This window comes from Drosophila mauritiana, chromosome X (assembly GCF_004382145.1).
Source record: "Drosophila mauritiana strain mau12 chromosome X, ASM438214v1, whole genome shotgun sequence".
In the NCBI taxonomy this organism is placed as follows: domain Eukaryota; kingdom Metazoa; phylum Arthropoda; class Insecta; order Diptera; family Drosophilidae; genus Drosophila; species Drosophila mauritiana.
This window is the reverse complement of record NC_046672.1, coordinates 15,404,582-15,428,043: the sequence shown is the minus strand read 5'-3', so window position 1 is coordinate 15,428,043 and position 23,462 is coordinate 15,404,582. Positions and strand designations below refer to the sequence as shown.

Here is a 23,462-nt window from a genome sequence, read left to right as displayed (position 1 = left end):
TGTACCATTGTTTAAATGGAAAACGGGGCAACTTGATGGGAATATTGGATTATTGCATTATGCATTGTAATTATTTGGTGTTTTCATTCAAACAAGCAAGCTGGAAAAACTATGTTTAGAATATATTTTGTGAAATTTAATCAAATTATTTGCAAGTATACATTTTTTAGGATATACCTTTATTTTGTGATATTTTAAAAACTCTACTTTTTTGTTTACATGTTCAGATTGACAGCATTGCACGCTGAGCGGAGTTAGAAAAATACAAAAGTATTTGCAGACTTCGAAAATATTTCGAAAATACTTTCTGAGAAGGATTCAGACACGAGGAGTTTCCATTTCGTGTTTCGGATTTGAAAAAATGGTTGAATGGTGCCCTTTTTGATTGGCCAAAAAGGCTGGTTGCGAAAGAGAGGGAAGAGCGCGAGAGGCAGAGGGAGATAGCTAGAGAGGTATTGCAAAAAAAAACTAAAGTAGCGAACCAAATGTAACTAAATAGTTACTTTCAATATAATTTATGTTTTTTATGGGCTTTATAAACCAAATTGAAACATTTTCTATAATTTTTATTGTTTTTCTCATAGATTAAGTCTTTGTAAATTTTGAATAATATTATATTATATTAATATTAAATGGACATGCATAATTATTATTCATGTAATAATGTGATTATAATTTTATACGATGTAATAAAATGTAAAAAAATTGCAATCACGGCTTAGTGTACATGTTTATGTATTCGATTTCATTATAATTATTATTATTATGATAATTTAAAGCAGCTGTTGAAATCACCAAGAGAAAATTATTTAAGAGAAGAATCATAAAATTTAAAATGTTAAAAATTGAAGCAGTCTTATTTTTGTCTGCAACATGTTGCTGCCGATCGTTAGATGTTGCTGCTGCATGTTGCCGCTGCATGTTGCCGCTGCATGTTGCCGTTGCATGTTGCCGCCGCTTGGCAACTTTATAAACACGGAGCGGATTCAGTCGTTCAGGTTCAGTCGCTCTTGAATTGCGTGGGATTGCACATCGGTCGTTCGGCTTTTTGGGTTCGGCATTTAGAGAGATACGATACGATACGATCCCATACGATCCGATCCGATCCGATACAAAATCAAATTCAAACCGCACACTCCCGATCCGGTCGCCATATACACGGCGGCTCGCACCGCCAGCTATCTAGTAGATAAAAAGTCGCCGAGAACGCAGAACGCATATAGCGAAACGCCAAAAAAGTCGCGTTGTCGTAATCCCTCATCCGAGATCGACTCTATTTTCCAGAGCAAGCAACGCACTAGTGCTAAACCATAACTGTATATCCTAACTAAGGAAAACTAAGTCTCGAAACTGAAAACGAAAGGCGCAAATTTATGCAGCCGCCAAATAAAAACAGTAACCAAAACACAAAATACAAAACAAAAACAGCGAATCAAATAGTATAAAAAAGAAAATAAATGAGGAATACAAACAGGCAAATAGAATAAATCCAATAAATCGGCGCGCGAAACTCGCGTGTGTTATCTAATCTGCAAGAGAAGTACAAGAATCGTGTATAGAATCGGTTCTATACTATATCTATACACCTGATATATCTATATCCATTGTGTGTGCGCCAGTGTGTGCGTGGCGACCTTTGTTTTTATATATTTTTTGTTGTTGTTCATACTGTGAAACGTGCTTTTTACAAGCCGGTCGTTCAAAATACATACTACAAATCCAATCAAATCAAATCAAATCATATACACATACATATCAGTAATAACAAGAAAACACATAAACATGGCCAACAAGCTGAGGAAATCGAACGCCATCGAATGGGCCACGGCCACCGGCACAGTGCCGCTCCTGGAAAGGAGCTGCTGCCACAGCGAGGACGCGCCACTGGAGCCCCAAGCGAACAGAACCAGCCACAGAGAACAAGCCCCCATCCTGCGCCACCTGAGCCAACTGAGCCACCTGCTCATCATCGCCGGACTGCTGATCGTCTGCTTGGCGGGCGTGACGGAGGGCCGCCGGCATGCGCCGCTCATGTTCGAGGAGTCCGACACGGGCAGGCGGTCCAACCGACCAGCGGGTAAGTCACCTCCAACTATTCCCAACTACCATATCTCTATCGTATCATATGTCACCAGCACCCATTAGCCGGTGGGCAAACAGAAACAGCGCCGGGTTGCTCAAATAGTTTGGGATTCTGTTTATCCAGGGCGGGGCAATCACTAGTTATAATATTCCAAATCAGCAGCAGAGTTTTTAATAAGTTAAAAAAGCATATTTTGAGTTAGGATCACTAATTTATTTATCAGTGCTTAATCTACTTTAAATCTAACTAATTTAAAACTAGTTAAAGTCTTTAGTTAAAGGGGTATTAACTTGCTTTCGACATTTCTACCTCCGCTGCGATTGCATAAGTTGCCAATGCCATTGCGCATACGCCGTGTCGACTATATGGCTATATGGCCGTGTACGGTGCGGGGAAATCCCCGTGATCGCAGGTAGAATTCCAGCCGGTGCCGAGGCGGGACCTGCTCGCACCTCTAATCCCGCCAGGGTTTTCGGGACATGGGATATTCCCGACGGCACAGCATAGCCCACACTCCCTTTTCTTTTTTATTATTGTGCCCAGTTTTAATCCGGAAAGCGGGAATTCCCTTCCGCTCGCTGCCTGCACTGCGCTGCGCAGACGCGTCGGCGTCCGTAAGCCGCTTACCAAAAAGATATGGGTATAACCAAATGGATGCCTATATAGACCATTGGACCACGTATGGACCAGGGACCATAAGGCGGCACCCAATTGCAATTTGTTGCAACTCACACGCTTGATTAGCTGCATTTCCTGTTTGGCCCCCCAATACTCCCTACACACATATACCAATATATTATATATGCATATATAATATGCATGTGTATATTGCATACTATTATGTTCCCAAGTTGCAGTTTTTTTTTCTTTTTTTCCACTATTTCTTTCTTGGTTCGCTGCCGTTGTTGCATTTTCAATTAAAAACAGATTGCGGTTTACGCTGCAGCGACTTTGAAACGTTACTCGGCTTACACACAAAATGCAGCGCGAGTAGTAATGATGATTAACAGGTTATGTTAGGGCTTAGTTGATTCGCCGTAGATCCCGGGATTTGTGCCGGAACCGGAACGAATATCGCATACTGCAAATCTTAAAGTTAATCGGGCAGATCTATGGCTAGACAATCACAACCCACTAAGATAACTCGTAAACTAAGCCAGCTAGATGGAATCACTCTTTTGCGAACCTCATCTTCCAATCTCCGCTGTCGTTCATCAAAGTTTCGCCCAAATCGTTGGTCGTTTTCATAATGCAGAAACGGCGAAATGAGTTGAGCACGGTAATTGGTTCGGGCCACGATCGTGGGCAATCGTAGATGGCACACTTTGACGCCCACGCGCAACTTGGCTTGCATCCTACCCAATTCGGCACCCACTTCCCGAGATCTCTGTTTATACAAAGTCTTAGCATAATTTAGTCGTTATATGGCCGCGAGCCCCCAGACCCCAACCACCACCAGACACACTTATCCGCCGTCGTAGTCGCAGTCGTAGTCGTCTCTCGTTTTTATTTTTAAAGAATGAATGAATGAAAAGCCAACGCACGGGGCAGAGTAGCAACAACTACGCCAAAACAGTTCTTTTTTGGGCGTTCGCTGTTTTTCCCCCATTCCCCCACCACCACTAGCTCTTTTTTCGTATTATTACTTTTTTTTTTTGGTCTTGGATTCGGAACCCAACTGGTGGCTAATCAAACGTCAAAGACCACGCAGACAGAGCCAGCTAACTACCAGCCAATTCGTTTTGTTCATTTCGCATTTAATTTAACTGATTAACAAGCTGACCGACCCCTTCGCCATCCACCATCCACCATCCACTGTGCTCCATCCATATCCAACCATACATATACCATTCCCATCAGCTACCCACGGTGCCGCCATTCGTCAGCATAATTCATTTATTCAACTGTCTGCCGCCCAGTTAGGTGTTAAAAAGTTGTTAACTTATTTTTAATGAATGCGTGTAAAAACACAACACTCACACAGCCAGGCAAAAAGCGAAAAAAACGGAAAAAAACGAAAAAAGCGACCGACAAAAAATCCGAAAAAAGGCAACGAAAAAAAAAAAGATCAAGATGTGGTGGATGTGCCTACAACAAGCCGCCGGCAACGGCAAAAAAATCGTTCCGTTCATTTCGTTTCGTTTCGTTTTGGGATCTCGGCAAACATATCATGATCAGCGGCGGAAAACGAAACGAAACGCGAAGAAGATGGAAGAAGCGGGAGCTGCATGGCCAAAACCGAAGCTTCAGATACACTAACGCTCAGATACATTTCAGTATTCAGTAGGCACCAAACTTCAAAAGCAATACCATTTTCAGTTAGATACTTCGATATTTCGATTGATTAATAATCGATTATTAATTATAGAGCTTGCTGATTTTATTTTGAGAAATCTATAGCCACTTGCATTGGACTTTAAGCCAGGGTAGCCAAATGGTGGGGTCGGCACGAAACACGTTAAGAAAGAGCGATCCAGGGGCGTGTTCCAAGGGGGGAGTCAAAGCCAAAGCCATAGCCAAAACCAAAACCAAAACCAAAGACTGTCTGACGTTTGTTTGGGGCCGTCTGCGACAGCCACCCGAAATGAGCCACCGTCGTCGTTGTCAGTCGCATGTCAGCTGGCCAAAGAGGGGGACTTGGGACTTGGCCCGGTCCGGAGGTGCCTCCAATGGCTGCGATGGCATCAATCCCTCTTATGCCCGATCCCGATCCCCCGGATCCCCCAATACCAAGCCGCCACGAGGAGGCAACGGTGCCAGGCGAAATGCAACCAATTTGTTGCATTTGCCACACAGACGCGTCGCCGCAGCGTGTGGGCAGAGGAAGCACTTAATGCCCACAAGGTGTCAAATTGCAGAAAACTCCGCTTCGCCCACCCCGAAAAAAGCCAACTCATAGGAAAAACAAAAAGTAACCAACCAACCAAGAAAACACAGAAAAAAAGGCAAATCAGCCTATGTGTCTGGCGTAAATTAATTTGGCCAAGAGCGTAGGCAAAATAGATACGATACGATCTCATTGAATCGAATCCGTAGGCTCCACGCCGTTTCCGTTCCAATGAATGAAGTTGCAATTTGATTGAGCCAGCAAAAAAAAAAGAAAGAAACGAAGATATAGAAATAAATGACAGGAAACCTAAAAAAGAGATAGGCATAGCCTTAGCCGAGAAAGAGACGGACGTATGTTGAAAAGTTGACAGCTAATAACAGATTTGCGCTGGGCTCCTTCTTTTTTTATGGGCGCCATCCATCTGCATCTCTCAGTGGCAGTGGCATTTGCCATGCCTTTCATTAGCACATGCCGCATTCTTGCCATGCATTAATTATCAAGGCGCAATCAGCGCCACATGCCCCCTCCATCTCCTAAAAAAGCCCCATCTCAAAGGAACCACCTTATCTCGGGCCTTTCTCTAAATGAGAGATGCATTCGCACGCATCATCTAAATTGCGGATCGCTGATAGGCGGACTCTGAGAAGCGCACTGAAGGTTCTATCAGCGGCCGAGCATCAATTTGCCATTTTTCTGTGGGTATTTTATGATGCGGAATTGTGGGGGGATTGGGGGAATTAAATTCAATGGTTCAACAAGAATGGCGAATCAACTGGTTGATTTATTGAAAAAAACCTCCACAAATAAGCAACAGCATTGTTGATTAAAAACAAGAAATCAACAACACTCGAACATCCCGCTTTGAATTCATCAACAACATTGTTGACTGTTTCAACAACTCAACAACACTCAACAATATACATGGGCTACCCAAAAACAGGCCTAAAATGCATTCAATTGAAACACAAAAACCACTGCAACTCATATATATAGTCAAAATATCTCATAGATGTGCATCGCAACCCCTTTGATGAGCATTTCAATGGCCAAGGCAAAAAAATATAATGAGCAGGCTGCATATTATTCGAATCGAAATTTTTTGGCCAACACTAAATATTTCGTATGAAAATTGCTGGCAATTTTTGCCGCCAAACCGAACCATTGGCAATTGGGCATGCAATTGCATAGCTCGACAATTAAATCTACCCTTTAATAGTCGCACATGGGGCAAATCTTTTGGTTAGCATCTAGTTCTCATTTGATTTTATGTCTTTTTTTGCCGTTTTTCGATCTTTGCGCTGAAAACGCCCACCAAAACAAGAAGAAAACCCAAAAATCGCCCGCAAATCGCGTGTCGCGTGACGCGTTTTTGCCGGTTGTTGTTGTTGTTGTTGTTCTTGTTGCTTGCTGCCCATTCATTGCAACCCCAAAAAAAGTACGAAATACAGAAATAAAAATAAAGTAAATTTAAAATACAAATAAAATAAAAAAGAATACATCCTCAGCATATTTGTGCAACTTATCAGCGCATTTAAAATTAGCTAGCAACAAGAACAACAACAACGAACACCGCCAACCTATTCGGTTGTTGTTGTACTTGTTGGTGTAGTTGTTGTAGTTGTTGGTGTAGCTGTTGTTGGTTTAGACATCTGTGCGGGGCAAGTCGCAGTCGCGTGATTTGGTTTGTAAATGGGAAGGAAGGCGAACACGAACACGAATGGCAGTGGGGTACACTCGCGTACATACGTATGTGCACTATACGTATACGTTATATGTCCATGGGGGCGGGGTGCGGCGAGGGGTTTGTATGAAAAATGCAAAAACTAAAACCAAAAATAAAAATAGTCATTGAAAATGTTTACGGCCAGGACGGGTCCTCATTGTTGTTGTTGTTGCTTGCCGCCAGTTCCAAAATAGCAAAAAGTTGAGAAAAGAACAAAAAAAGAAGACAGAAAAGCAAACAAACTCGCACGCAACAAAAGCGGAAAAATAAGAAGATACAAATGTACATACGTATGTACATAAGCTGCAACACAGATACTATGTATGCATGTATGTCGTACATAAACGATCCATAGATCGTTTCGTATTCACCGACGGCAACCGAATTGCAGTCATATCCCATAGACTTTAAGATCCAGCGATTTATGGCCCAGACCGAAAATGAGTTTATCGGGGATTATACCGATTTAATTGCCAAGACAGCTTGGCTCACACATGCAGTTAACTCTGAATTATTGAATGGCTGCGACTTCTTTCGCTTATCCAACGAAATGCCCTTCCTTTACATAAGCCAAAATGCAGCGTAGGGAAAAATGCTTTCTTTCTTTGATTTCGGTCTCTCGCTTTTTTGTGTTAGCAATTCTTGGCTGCAAACCCAGAAGAAACGCAAGTGAAAAGAAAGGCAAGGAAAAGAAAAGAAAAGAAAAGAAAGAGGAGAAACCGTAGCAAGCACAAGAACTGAACGAGCCCCCCTTTTTTTTTGATCTTATGGCTTTTTGGGGCGTTTCGCAGCGGCTTTTTCACTTTTGAACTTTGTTTTTTCTCCTTCCCTTGGAGCAATCGGTGGTGTGGGGGGTGTGTGGCGGTGGGTGGGTGTCACACCTGGGTGGTTGGGTGGTAGGGGGGGTGTTGTGTGATGGTCATGTTTGCCCATCGGTTTGGTTTTGTTATTGTTTGCTTTGTTGCCACCGCCATACGATGTTTGTTTGCCCTCTCTCTTTCTCTCTCTCGGCGACTGTCATAAATTATCAGCGACCACAAGCAATGACGCCCCCACCCCCCTGCCCCGCCCACTCGGACTACACTTGGGGAAAATGAGCTGCAGTTTGGCATATATGTGTGCCCATTGAACAATACCTAAGACTACAAACTTTCCTCGATATTCTAGCTACCAAATATCAAAGTGCCTATAAACATAAGCAAATCTCATAAGCCCACCCTCGTTTCTCGCAGTGCATCGTCTGCGAGCGACGCACTTAATCAACCATTAGAAATCTTCATTAGAACTGGCGTGTCCCCAAAAAAAAAAAAGAAAAAAAATTCAAAAAAAGAGAGTACAGCAAAGGCATTTTGACTCTGTTTGCTTAGCACTTAAATAATTTAATTGCTTATAAAACAAACAAGTCGCGCTGGCGAACCATTTGAACAAATATTTCATTTAGTTTTATCGCCCCGTTTTTGTTGTTCGCCGCCTCTAACTCATTCCAATCATACCGAGCGACCGACTGATTGATTGATTGATTGACCAATGGACTGATTGACAGTTCAACACTCGTAGCTGTCAAATTTGAAGAGCTCGAAAGAAGCAATCATCAGTTTTCCAAAAACCACGTCCTTTTCCCTGCCAAAAGAAAAAGAGAAATTTATATCAACATTTACTTAATGTGCTGCCCGCTTTTCATTGAATTTTATGATGGCCAGCGTTGAGCTTTAACATTTGCGCTAATTATTTTGCCACAATTAATTAAGGCGCAAAATAAAAATAACATTAAACAAGAGCAGAAAATAGCGCGGGGGGGGGAGGGGGGGTTGTTGGTAGCAGATAAATAAATAAATATACATATGTGTAGCAACAAACATACATATATGCGTGCTATAGATAAATGAAAACAGATTCGGCCTGGTCTATATATCGCGCCAAAAGCTATATGCACCGATCTGTGCTGATCTTTTAACTCAATTAAAAGCGCGTACGAGCGCCAAAATTTTCAAAGGCACTTCGCTCTGTCCCTGTATATACCCAGCTATATGTACATAAGCCATACATATGTATATAGTATATATATTGAGATGTGTGTGTGTGTCTACAAAAAATAGCCGACAATTCGACGCCGCTGGTTCTGCGTCATGTGAGTCAGCGGCGTCGACTGCAACGCATTTGGCAACAGGCGAAAATCTTCTGGTCCATTTTCCTTTTGGCCACCAAAAAGGCGGCTGCACAACTGCCCCCTCACAGCCACGCCCCCTTGCATTGTTAGGCCTTTTTCGTTGGTCCTGTTTTCTTTTGACTGTAATTAGCACATTGCAGAACCATTAGTTTGTTGTCTTAATGCCGCAAGATGCAATGGCGCACCACACAAATTGGTCAAAAAAGGAAGCAACAATTATAGTATATATTTAATTAATTAATTAAGATAATTAGGGTTGCAACAGCATATAAGTTAGTAACTGCCATATTTTTCACTCTTCATTTCCTACCAATTTGAATTTGTTACCAAATTTATTGTCGCCTGACAACTGCAAGTGCTGCCAGCGAGTATGTCTTTAGTATTTTTAACATTTGTTTGCTAATGACTCGTATGCCACAAATGTTTGCCCAGACACTTTCGAGTTGCGTTGCCTTTTTGCCGTTCGTGCAGCATAATTTGTTGCACATCTCGCTGTGAGTGCATTGCACTGCGAGAAAATGGGCAATAATCGTGCGAAGGGGACGCGGCGAAGAGCGACTACAAGTATGAAAATTTATTTCTAGACATTTCGTCTTAAATCAAACTTAAAAATAAAGCTTGTGGAATGCTCGTGCTGCTGTTTGTTGTTTCGCCCACGCTGCAATTTCGCAAACATTTTTGCACAGAATATTTACACGGATATATGGTATATATATGGCACGAAAATTTCGATGTTATTCCCAATCAGCTTGTCAATCAAATGGAAACGATCGGGTATTAATTCGTCCATAGCCGAAAATCGAATTCGTTTGGCTGTTAAGTGCATGGGCAAACAAACAAGTAGCGCAATTTTGCACAAAAACAGAAATTGGGCAATATTTTTATATTTTTTTTATTTTTTTTTTATATTTTTTTCTTTATATATTTTTTTTGTTATTATTTCGCGGTCATACATCAAATGTCTAGACAAATTGTGGCAACACACACACACACAATGGCCATATTGGCAAATGGCAAAAACAACAGCTGAGCCGAAAAAAAAAAACAGGAAGTGGAGTGTCAGTCAGTAGAGCGAGATAGCGCCAAAGATGGGCCCACAAAAGATTGGGCCAACTTTTCCACTTTTTACCAATTACGCTGTTTGATCCACAAACAGTCGTAATCACAATTTTCCTAGGCCCAATTGTCATTTGGGCCCTATTTGTTTGGCCCTCTGGCTTTTTTTGTTAGCAACTTATCATATCGCGGGTAGCTCAAATTCGAATTTGTTTGCTCACAATTAAATGAAATTTCGACTTAATTAATTTGATTGTTATGCGAGACACTTTCTGTGAAATGTGCGACAGGGCGAGATCAAGACTTGCAGTTCGATTAATGGATTTGCCTCGGGATTATCGCCTTCTATATGCTATACTTAAACCTGTACTATAATTATAAATCTATTGCGCTCGTTGCTTATTTTCATTGTTTCGCCGATGCGTTCTTGTTGTATTTAAATTGTTTCGCACGCAAATAAAACTGGCGCCAATGACAAGGGGCAGCAACAACAACAACAAAATTGATAAACGTCGCGCGTCGTTAGCGCCACTTATCACGTATACGCCATGGCGCCCTCGCCAGATTCGGTGGTTTTTCGCCGCTTTTCGGTTTCGCTGCTTCTTCGCTTAGCTACTCTCAGTGGTTCAGGTGGCTCAGGTGGCTCAGGTGGTTCTAGTGGTGCAGCAAAAACAAAAATAAAAGATACCCCAGCTATCACGTGTATTTGCCTAATTAGTTTATTGTCGCTCCCCCATTTTCTTCGCTGTCTATTTAGTTTTTACTACTCTTTTGGCGAGCAAATGCGAAAAAGCCAAAGGAGCTGGCCGATTATCAGGGCAGCAGCATATGGCAGAGATATGGAATCGTGTGTGAATGATGTGTGCGATAACCGCGGGGGAGCCGCAGGTGTCAAGCGGCGGTGAATGAATACACACAGAGAAATAGGCAACTTAAATTGATATAGATATGCTTAAAAAATATTCCATTTCGTATGCTACGCACTTGCAAAATCTAAAATATAAACTTTTAACTAGCAAAGTTCGTAAAAATACATTTTGATATGTAAGCGTTTTCGGCGCGTTTTCAGCGCGACTTTGGCGCGTTTCTGTCGCGACCTTTTGTTTTAATTTAATTAATTTTCCACACACACCAAAAACTCATTGCCATGCGACTACGAAAGTTACCGATTTTGGTTCGTTTGTGGCGTTTCTTTTTTTTATCGGCGGCTTTTTTCTTTTGTTTCGTTTACATTTTTTATGAGTGGCGCCAAAAGTTTTAGCATAATTTTGCCGCGACACCGGCGAAGGTACATATATTAATAATATAACGCGTCGCGTTTTCGATTTGCATACGATTTGTGGCATTTTGTGCAAAGTTTTGCCGCTCGCACGCAGCCAATTAACAAAAAAAAATAAAAAACGTAATCCCAAAAATGTTTGCTAATGAAATTGAGACTATCAAAGTGGATGGATGCTGATGAAGCTCCTCGTGGTCGTATTTTTCACTATTTCTTCGATCTAATCCCACAATTTGACACTTGTTGGCGCCCCAGAGAGAGAGACGCCGCTTCTTCTTAATCCACTTAGCTACACTGCAATTAATTCGATGTTAGTTTTATTATTAAAATATTTAAAATTATAATTTACTTAAAGAAAGCATAGCTTTTAAAACTAGTTATCTCTTATTACTTTTGCTCCCCTAAACCGCTTTTTTCCCATAGTAAGCTGCCTGAAATATTTCTCAGTGTATTGGCTTGCATTTGTAATTGAAAACGCTGCCGGAAGCGACTCAACGCCTCTCAACGAATGTGGCGCCAGTTTTTTTTTTCATTTACTTATTTTTTTTCTTCAATTCGCCGCTTTTGGCTGAAAACGTTCTGCAATTCTGATTGCATCGGTCTGCCCACCCGAATTGGATCTTTGTATCTTTGTATCTGAGTATCTGGGTAACGCAAGGAAGCGGCATGGAAAACCTGAACCTGAACCGAAAACCAAATGTGTACGAGGATGGGCTTCCAGCTGCGAGGAGCTCGATTGAAGTTAATTAGTTGCTGATCGATTGGCAATCCCCCATTGGAATTCATCCTCTTTGTGGGCGTCTGTCATTAGAATTTTATAATTATTAGAACCGCTTTGCATCATCGCCGGCTGATGATAAATAGGCATCGGCTGTTCATATATGTAGACTCTATATAGAGTCAATTGCAATTGCAATTGCAATTGCGCTGGCGCCAGCAACCTGAAAAAATAGTAAACATATAGATACGTACAATCCCATAGATCTTAAATGGCAATTGAGGAAACCGAACGGAATGAGATATTTATTTTTGCTTATTTTTTTCAGTCACCGAATGCCAGTTTGGCAAAGTATTGCGCGAATTGGGATCCACCTGGTATGCGGATTTGGGTCCACCCTTCGGAGTTATGTACTGCATCAAGTGTGAATGTGTGGCGGTAAGTGAAGAGTTGATTAAATATTAGCATATATTCTTTAAATTAAGTAGTTTGGAAAATGAAAATTGAAATGCCGTGTGATCTTGCTGAAAAAATTGACTAATGATCGTCGAAATTCGCTACAAGCTGCGGAAAATCGCTGGGAAAAGTGGCACTAGAAATGCGAAATGAAAATGATTGTGTTGCTCGCCTAATTTATGGCATTTCCACGCATGATTAATATCGATTTTAGAGCTCTTTACGCGATCTGTTACGAATCGCAGCCAAATATTCTACGGATTCGACGGACCTTTGCCAAATTGAAAAACAAATTCAGCATTTTCGGATGTTCGATTGAATTACGCAAAAATGCCGAACAAAATGTTGCACTACCAAGAAAAAAAAAAAACCACTAAAAGGGGGAACGAGGGCAATACTGGGCAATTTTCCCAAGCGACACATAAAAATGTCACACTCGTGTCCTCGCCGGGTAAAAAACATGAGGTCCCATATAGATATAGATATATAGATACAGATACATTTACAGATACAGATACAGATACAGATGCGTATTCGTGGTCGGGAGACGAAAATTAATTGACGCCACCGGGCGGGCGTGACTTGTTGTTGCTAGTCTGCGATGGACCAGACGGGCCAGATATATATATATACTATATATATATATATATATTATATATGCAGATATGTACTATATGGATAAATGGTCTGCTCGCAAGCTGCGATTTCTCCAGTGCGCACATACTGGCAAATCGAAATGTGTGTGAATGCTGATGTTTCGTCTTTGGTTAACTTTTTAATGTGCATTGCATAAAAGTCAGCTTTGAAATTAATTAATTATAATTTATGTTGGCTGCAAGCGTCGCAAATGAGCACATCATAAAATTATTTAAAACATGTTGCTGCTGTTGAACTTTAAGCACGGCGGCTACATCATCATCATCAGCAGCAGCAGCAGCACTGGCGACCAATAAAAATTAATAATAAAAACAAAACACAAAAAACACTGAAAACTGAAAAGCGTTGGGGGATCATCAAAAAGACAAACAGCAGCAGCCAGCAAAGAGCGCTGGCGAATTCATAAAAATATAATTAAAAAAATGGCTATATCTACAATACTTTCGATTTTGGTCGAGATCTTAGCTTGATTCGGCTGCGATTTAGACCAGATTCGCATAAATCAGTGTGGCAGCTGACAGGCCTGGGAATCTGCACCACTAATGCCAATTAGTTGTTATATTTTTTATTTTTTAGTATCGCTCCCATCTCATTATGTTTTATTTATTTTTTAATTTCAGATACCCAAGAAGCGGCGCATCGTTGCACGCGTCCAGTGTCGCAACATCAAAAACGAGTGTCCGCCGGCCAAATGCGATGATCCCATCTCGCTGCCCGGAAAATGCTGCAAGACCTGTCCCGGCGATCGGAACGGTAAGTCTATAACATATCCATTCCATATCGATACCAACAAATGCAACAAAGTAGATATATCCATATCCCTACGAGATCTGATTAGATATATAGATATATAGCCATTTCGCTGCTAATGTTTCAATATTTTGACAACGACAACGAACGTTCTGTTTGATAACATAAATCGGGATTAGCTCACATCTGAGCAGATAGATCGGGCATATAGATCGCCGCTATATCTGTTTGCCCCATGAATAATTATGCGTAGCGTCCACGGCAGCTGCCACACAAAACAAGATGTTGTGATGCCCCCAAACACCTCTCTATATAGCCGCCATATATACTCGCATATATTCATATATATATATATATATATATATAGACTGAAACGCGTAAATTGTTTATGAAAAATTACTTGGCCCGAAATGAAGGTCAGCGCTACGCAATTTATATTTCGTTTTTATGTCTGTCGCCGGCGATGATTCCCATTGCTATTCCTATTCCGAATCCAAATCGGATTCCTATTCCTTGGTCCACTACTTCGGATAATGGCCGCATTCTTGTTCTTTTTATTTATATAATTTTTTTTTTTGATTTTTTATTTCGTTGACTTTTGCATTTATTTATTTGCGTGCCATGCTTTTTTCGTGTAGTTTGCTCGCTTTGTTTTATTTGATTTTTTTTTTTAATTTTATTTTCAATCTATTTTATATCGCCCGAACGGCGCCTGAAGTTGTTGCTATTGCCGTTCTTGTTTCTGGGTTTATAATATTATCGTGGCGGATCCGCCGGGCGGTACAATGTATTTCAAGTATTTATTCGAGCACTTTGAAGGGGTCCCATTGGGGGCGCACGTGCCGCATTCGCAACGCCTTAATAGACCAATTACCGGGATAAGTTATAAAGTCGAAAACTTAAAGAACCGAAAGACTCACAACCTGAACAACAATCGCTTTCTTTCGCCATTTTCTTCGGCACGATTGCTCTGCATAATTTATGTTCGCAGCGATGTGGCCAATTTAACGCCTGAATTGAAAATCAAAATGGTTTAGTTTTTTTTTTTTTATTATTTCGAGGCAATGTGACGAACTCTGTGGCTATTTTCTCGGTGACATTTTTCACATAATCAGGCGAGTGCTGTCTGAATTCCAGTTGCTGCTGCTGCTGCATGCTGCTTGCTGCATGCTGCATGTTGCATGTTGCTGCTGCCTTGTTGCCAGTTGCTAGTTGCCGGCTGCCTGTTGCTGGTTGCCAGTTGCTGGTTTACTGGAAGTTGCTGTGTGGCATGGGGCAAACTGGTTGCCACCGAACGGGAATGGGGTTAAGAGACGGGGCCGGGGCGGTGGGCGGGCGGAATGCGGCACGGCGGTGCGGTTGTGGGGTTAAGGCGGTCGCTGCATCACATCATTAGTTTCCGTTTTGCGGCAATTTTTCATTTGGCTTATGCAAAGAGCCGTTGACCCGCGGACCTTCCAACCCGAAAACAATTTCACTTTTCCAACGCTGCTCATGGCTTTTCTTTTCTGGTTTTTCCTTTACTTTACTTAGCAATTTGTTGGTTTTTTTTTCGCTTTTTTTTTGCTTTGCACCGCTTCCAAAAAGAAAACTCCCAACGCAACTCGTTTGCCATAAATAGTTAGAAGGCACGGGCGCGGCTTTTCCAGCGAGACTCTTTGGCTCTCACGCAGTCACCGGCTGACTAGTCAGCCATCTAGCCAGCCATCTATCCAGCAGCATCTAGCATCTAGCCACTAGCTAGCCAGCTAGCCAGCTAGCCATCTAGCCATCTAGTATGGCCTGGGCTATTGTACAAATATTTTGCGGCAACAACAGCAGCAACAATGCGAGTACAGCAGCCTGGCTCGCAACGATCTCTTCCAAAGTTATTTTTTGCCTAACTTGGTTTTTTGCCCCATACTCCGCATATTATAGATGCACTCAAAAAAAAAATCCAAGCAACTATCTTGGCTACTTAAGAATGGAGCTCATTCTGCCAACCGAGCTGAATTGCGTTTAGAAAACATTAGAAATCGCTTCTTGTTTTCATGAAACAGAAATTGCAAACTAAAACCTTACATTCAAATGAGGGTTTGTGAGCGCGAAGCTTCACTGTAGCTGCTGCTCGTCCTGGGCAAGTTGTCAGGCCCGAAGAGCCGATGCCTGGAGCTTGAAGCTCATGACATGGCCATATAATCAACATCAACAATTGCCTACCTTCGTTAAATGTCCATTTTTGGGCTCGAATCTTTTGGCTCTGCTCCTTGCGCCCCTCCAACTCCGCCAGCTCCACCAGCTCTTCCTGCTCCTCGGAATCCCCCAAGATGCCGCGATCTGACCGCGAAGAGCAAGCGGCATTAATTTATGCCTGGCATTTTTTGTTCGTTCATTTTTATAATGACATAACTCGGGCATTTTAACGCTTATTAAATTATCTCATTTGCCGCCACAAACGGCGGGCGGTCCCCGATTGAGAGAAATGTGGAAAGAGATGGCCGATCGGGGCCATATCCCCAGGTAGACAATAAAAGTTAATGCTTTTCGATTCCATCGACTCGCATCGAATCGAATCGATCCCATTAGGCGGAGTCGCCAGAGTTGACAATTCAACTTGATGACATCTTTTGTGGTCGTGGTCGGTCCATCCCTTTTCCCTCACCCATCTCCACGCAGATGGCAAGATTCAAAGATCCGAAGATCGGAATCCAGATCGAAGATCGGCGATCCCAACTCCCAGCCCAGCAACAGCAGCAACTTTGTTGTGCCACAAAAGGATCGGCGGGCCAAATTCATTTTTATGGCCGGGCGTGAGGTGCGCCATCGAAACAATAAAATCCTCAACTTTATCTTTATCTGTATCTGCACCGTATCTGTATCTGTATCTTTATCGGCTCTGCATCGGCAGCGGCGAACGGAACTGTCTATTATATTCCCACTCTCCGGCCTTTGAATTTTCGTTGCCCGAGCGAAGATTGTGGATCGCGATAAGGCCGAGAAATAGAGCTAACAAGGCGTCGTCGGTTTGGGTTCCGAAAACCTATCTGAATCGAATGATCTAAACCGGAGATTATAATGGGATTTTATACTTCTCGAGCGGTGGTTGCGGCGCGAAAGAGTTGGGTATCGTTTATAATGAACTTGATGATTTCCTAATGGTTTCCCCCCACAAAACTGACCAGAACCTGTGGTCTTCGTTGCCCATCTCTTACCATTTTTACTATTTAATCCGTGCAATAACTGTTCAGCATAATTCCTGGCACATCACCCACTCCACTGGTCCATTTTATGAGTGCTCATGGTGTTGATCCCGCACCTGGTAATATGACATGAAATTCGAGACTGATTTATCAAATCATTCTCACGTGCTCGGGATTTCCGTGGAAACCGTATATCTCCAAATGCCGCACATTTGGGAAACACTTTCAAACGATTCTATTTTCTGTTTCTGTTATATATTTTTTTTCGGTTTTTGGTTTTTTTTTACCCCATTCCAATTCTTCAGTTTTGTTAATGAGCTGCCGCCGAGATTCTTTTGGGGCCGGCCCCACATACCAAAGCGTTGAGTCAATGCCGAGGTGTCGTTTGTCTTTCGGTCGCGGCTTTGTCGGCTCATGCCCCCCTACATCTGTCCCGCTGTCCCGCTGTCCGTTCGTCCGCGTGTCCGTTTGTCCGCCAGTTCGTTTGTCCGCTCAAGGGGTAACCCCATCCATTGCGCACTGCTCGACGTGTCGTCGTCTTTGTGCGCACCAAAACTCATTTATCTTGGCTTACAGCAAAGACCTACGAAATGGAAAAAAAGAACGAAAATTTCATTCATCTGCAAGCGCGATTCAAGGGCAGAGATGCCTGCGACGCCGTGGAGAAGACACCACCAATAAGCCCCAAGAATGTAGAGCCACAAATTGAAAAGCAAAGGCGAGAAGTTGGGGGCAGGGAAAAAAGCCCAGTCTAAAGCCAAAACTGGCTGGCTGGCTGGATGGCTAGCTGGCTGGCGAAGTGGCTCGTATTAAGATCAGGCGATAAGATCGGACGGCAGAAGCCGCCGAGGAGGAGAAGCAGCAGCAGCAGCAGACGACAAGGGGCAAGACTAAGAGGATGTGGAAGAGGAAGAGGAGGAAGAGGAGGAAGAGACCCTGGTGCGGCGGGGCTCTCAATAAAATGCTATACAAGGTGTCAGATTTGTCGCCCTTCATTATGCGATGCCGGGCCGAAGTTCTCTTTCAGTTCATTCCCTTTTTGCTTGATTTTTTTTTTTTCGTATATATCTTTTTCTTTATTTCTCCTTATTTTTTATTTTATTTTATTTTTTTTTTGCGGCTTAAAGGCCGGGTATTTGAGTTGAAGAAGAAGGAGCAGCATAAAATAATCGAAATGCCAATGCGGCATCATCGACAGCGCGAAGAATCAGAGGTCCAGTCTTCAGCTTCAGAGCCGCAGTCTGCCTCCCCAGCTGCTCCATCTTTAATCAGCTTTTGTCGCTGAACTGCCACTTCTAACGAACTGACTGAGATTCTTCGATTCGGATTCGGATTCGGATTTCGATTCCGATTCCAAATCCGATGCTGGTTTTGATTCGATGATGGTGATTTATGCGCAGACTCTGCCGGCGGTGTCAATCAGCGGGACAGCGGAAATGTGTCCACCCACTTTCACGCCAAATGAGCGTGTCATGTGGATTCCGGGAATCCAGATACCCAGAGTCGCACATCCTCAAATACAAAGCACTTCCCTAGTTAGATGTAGGTTAGACTTCCCGTTCGAGAAACTCTGCCTTCTACCTGCCCTCAATTTATGCACGATTAATGAATGTCACCTGGGTGGAAGCGAGAGGTGGAAATGGAAGGTCTTAGTTCGGAGGTGGGATCTCTACCTGGTTGCATTGCCATTCATGATGATCCCCTGGCATTCGTCCATCCGTCCATCCGTCCGCCCGTCCATTCAGCCATTCACCATTCACCCATTCAACTGGAATTTTGGTTGAATGCCGGAATTGTGTCCACAAATTGTGGATGGATGGATGGTTGGCTGGCTGGATGGAAGGATGGATGGTGAATGGCTGGCGGTTCGGTTGCTTTGAAGCATTTGTTGCTATCTAAATTCCATTTAAGGTCGTACCTTATCGCCCAGCATCATCTCATTCTCTATTTGTATTCCCTCCATCTTTCAGATACGGATGTAGCCTTGGATGTGCCCGTGCCCAATGAAGAGGAAGAGCGCAACATGAAACGTAAGTACAAAAGTCCCGGACACCCACCCAGAACCCAGTAGAATCCGCCAAATCCTGCGGCAAATTGTAATCCCATTCTCCAAACTCCCACATTTAATAACCAGGAAAACCATTTATCTAACACCTGGATTATCTCCACTTTCCATTCGATCCCTATTTGTAGATTACGCTGCGTTGCTAACGGGCCGCACCTCCTATTTCCTCAAGGGTGAGGAAATGAAGTCCATGTACACCACCTACAATCCGCAGAATGTGGTGGCCACCGCCCGTTTCCTGTTCCACAAGAAGAACCTCTACTACTCCTTCTACACCTCATCGCGAATCGGTCGTCCGCGTGCAATTCAATTCGTTGATGATGCGGGTGTAATCCTGGAGGAGCATCAACTGGAGACCACCTTGGCGGGCACTCTCAGTGTCTATCAGAATGCCACGGGCAAGATCTGCGGTGTCTGGCGACGAGTTCCACGTGATTACAAGCGCATTCTGCGCGACGATCGTCTCCATGTGGTCCTCCTCTGGGGCAACAAACAGCAGGCCGAGTTGGCTCTGGCCGGAAAGGTGGCCAAATACACGGCCCTGCAGACGGAGTTGTTCAGTTCGCTGCTGGAGGCACCGCTTCCCGATGGCAAAACGGATCCCCAGCTGGCCGGAGCCGGTGGCACAGCGATCGTGTCCACCAGCAGCGGTGCCGCCTCATCGATGCATCTCACCCTGGTCTTCAATGGCGTCTTTGGTGCCGAGGAGTACGCCGATGCCGCACTGAGTGTGAAAATTGAGCTGGCGGAACGGAAGGAGGTGATCTTCGATGAGATTCCACGTGTGCGCAAGCCATCTGCTGAGATCAATGTCCTGGAGCTGTCGTCGCCCATTTCCATACAGAATCTTCGACTGATGTCGCGTGGCAAACTCCTGCTGACCGTGGAGTCCAAGAAGTACCCACATCTGCGCATCCAGGGACACATCGTGACCCGAGCCAGCTGCGAGATCTTCCAGACCCTGCTGGCGCCGCACAGTGCCGAATCCTCGACCAAGAGCAGCGGTTTGGCGTGGGTCTACTTGAACACCGATGGATCCCTGGCCTACAACATCGAAACGGAGCACGTGAACACCCGGGACAGGCCGAACATCAGTCTGATTGAGGAGCAGGGCAAGCGGAAGGCCAAGCTGGAGGATCTAACGCCGAGCTTCAACTTCAACCAGGCCATTGGTAGTGTGGAGAAGCTGGGTCCCAAGGTCCTCGAGTCGCTGTATGCCGGCGAACTGGGCGTGAATGTGGCCACCGAGCATGAGACGAGCCTGATCCGTGGCCGCCTGGTTCCACGACCAGTGGCCGATGCTCGGGACTCGGCGGAGCCCATTCTGCTGAAGCGACAGGAGCACTCTGATGCACAGAATCCACATGCCGTCGGCATGGCCTGGATGTCCATTGACAACGAGTGCAATCTGCACTACGAGGTGACGCTCAACGGTGTGCCCGCCCAGGATCTGCAGCTGTATCTGGAGGAGAAGCCCATCGAGGCGATTGGAGCGCCCGTGACGAGGAAACTGCTCGAGGAATTCAACGGCTCCTATCTGGAAGGCTTCTTCCTCAGCATGCCATCCGCCGAACTGATCAAGCTGGAGATGAGCGTCTGCTATCTGGAGGTCCACTCCAAGCACTCCAAGCAGCTCCTGCTGCGCGGCAAACTGAAGAGCACCAAGGTGCCGGGTCACTGCTTCCCCGTCTACACGGACAACAATGTTCCCGTGCCTGGCGACCACAACGATAACCATTTGGTGAACGGAGAGACCAAGTGCTTCCACTCCGGACGCTTCTACAACGAATCGGAGCAGTGGCGCAGTGCCCAGGATTCCTGTCAGATGTGCGCCTGTTTGCGTGGCCAATCCAGTTGCGAGGTGATCAAGTGTCCGGCTCTCAAGTGCAAGTCCACGGAGCAGCTGCTCCAGCGTGAGGGTGAATGCTGTCCCAGCTGTGTGCCCAAGAAGGAGGCTGCCGACTATTCAGCGCAATCCTCGCCAGCCACCAATGCCACCGATTTGCTGCAACAGCGACGCGGCTGCCGCCTGGGCGAGCAGTTCCATCCCGCCGGTGCCAGTTGGCATCCATTCCTGCCGCCCAACGGCTTCGATACCTGCACCACCTGCAGCTGCGATCCCCTAACCCTCGAGATCCGCTGTCCCCGGCTCGTCTGCCCGCCGTTGCAGTGCAGCGAGAAGTTGGCCTATCGCCCAGACAAGAAGGCATGCTGCAAGATCTGTCCGGAGGGCAAGCAGAGCAGTTCCAATGGACACAAGACGGCGCCGAACAACCCCAATGTGCTGCAGGATCAGGCCATGCAGCGATCGCCGAGCCACAGTGCCGAGGAGGTCCTGGCCAACGGCGGCTGCAAGGTGGTCAACAAGGTGTACGAGAACGGCCAGGAGTGGCACCCCATCCTCATGTCCCACGGCGAGCAGAAGTGCATCAAGTGCCGCTGCAAGGTGAGTTTCAACAGTCTTAATTACCTTCTAATTCGTTGATTTGACTTAAGTGCAATACACTAGCATTATCCTCTTTTTTTAAATTTGTTAACTAATTGATGTACTCCTTTCGTTTTAATTTCAGGACTCCAAGGTGAACTGCGATCGCAAGCGCTGCTCCCGCTCCACGTGCCAGCAGCAGACCCGCGTGACCAGCAAGCGGCGTCTGTTCGAGAAACCGGACGCAGCTGCTCCGGCCATCGACGAGTGCTGCTCCACCCAGTGCCGGAGATCGAGGCGCCACCACAAGAGGCAGCCGCACCACCAGCAGCGATCCTCCAGCTGAGCGGCTCCACGTGGCGGATGGGATCCCAATCCAGTATCAGATCCTTGGCGGCAGGGGAGCGAACCAACCACTCACTCACTCACCACCACTCAGTGCACTCGGTGTGCACCACCCAACCACACACAACACTCACACCCACATCTACACACACACACACACAGCCACAAAAGCGAGCACATACACAGACTTGTGCAAGGAGTTGCATAGATCGTTGTTGCCATCATGTGGCAGCAATGAGAACTTGTATTATATATATGAAAACGGAGGAGAAACGCAGGAGAGAAATCTCACAAAAAATATATATCTTATGGAGGAAAACGGAGTAATTGAGAGAGGGAAGGAGAGAGCTAATGAGATCCTTGGAAAAGGACATTAAAACCAGTGCAGTTTGCTTTAAATTCTCCAGCGCAGAATTTTCTATTGAAAGCATTTTCTGAATTTCTTTTCGCAGCCCGCCACCCATGAAACCCAATCCCCTCCCCTCCCCATCCCACAAACACCAAAAAAAAAACAAAAAAAAAACATTAAAATACAATTTTAATTTATTACAAAACATAAAACAAAAAAATACCATGAGAAACCACAACCAAAAACAAAAAGAATTCGAAATTGAAACTGTACTGAGTTTTGAAAACACACACACACATATTTGACTTATTGAAATACTTAAACCTTTTCAATTCATTTAAATTGAATTTTAAATTGAAATTGAAAGCGAATCGATGGCGCAGCAGTTGTCGTGGGAATATTAACTTAAATCTAATTATTCTGATTATACATATATACAATATTTTTTATATATACATATATATATACATATATATCTATATAATTTATGAGAAACAAAAAAACAGTGGGAAACGCATTATGTGGTTAAGTCGACATTTGTATCGATGGATATATTTTAGCAACCCGAAAGTTTCAACTGATTGACTGAATGGCAAAAATAAAATTAGCTTTAAATATGTTTTTCGCAAGCAAGAAAATGAAGGAAATTGAAAACGCAGCTTTTCAATGTGAAATTATTTTGTACTAATTGTTACTCACACCAACACATACACACACACACACACATTTAGAAACGACATGCACACACATACACATTGAAATGTTTGTATTTCTTTTTAGGAGTATACTTTAAATTAAAATACATTTTTTGGAAAATTTTCATTAATTATGTACAAAATTTGTTAAAAAAAACGAAAACTATTTCAAAAATGCCATGTACACATATTTATACACAAACGCACACATACACACACATGAAAAGAAAAAGAACAAAACGAAAATGAAACAAAAAGAGGAGAAAATCAACCGCATACACAGACAGAAATTGTATTAATTTTTTATTCTATTAAATTATTCTTATTATTATTTTATGTTTATTATTATTGTAATGATTTTTTTTGTAGCTTGTATAAAAATATATATATATACATACTCTATATTTAATAACTGATTGATTAATTTTAAATAATTAATCAATGGCGAGCAAACATATTTAATTCAATGGAGAGCTAAACAAACTTATACTAATAACTTAAATTTAGTGTTTACGAATTAAACAAAAATTGAGAATCAAAAAACCAACAACAAAACACACACACGGAGAATAAACAAAAACTACAAAATCATAAAGCCTTTATTTTTTTATTAATTACGACGATCGCGATGAGTTGATGAATTTATTCGATTTTTGTTAAATGCGCAAAAGCAAGAACAACGAAA

At 43.6% G+C, this 23,462-nt stretch overlaps 1 protein-coding gene across 1 annotated transcript; it reads left to right on the top strand.

The window, feature by feature from the left end:
• The first annotated feature begins 995 nt into the window (after window positions 1–995).
• LOC117147155 (dorsal-ventral patterning protein Sog) lies at window positions 996–22,264 on the top strand. The gene is made up of 6 exons (XM_033313938.1): window positions 996–2,077; window positions 12,185–12,294; window positions 13,590–13,722; window positions 18,869–18,928; window positions 19,092–21,409; window positions 21,534–22,264. The coding sequence occupies exons 1-6, from the start codon at window positions 1,783–1,785 to the stop codon at window positions 21,732–21,734; spliced, it is 3,117 nt and encodes a 1,038-aa protein (XP_033169829.1). The 5' UTR covers window positions 996–1,782; the 3' UTR covers window positions 21,735–22,264.
• Window positions 22,265–23,462: the final 1,198 nt, after the last annotated feature.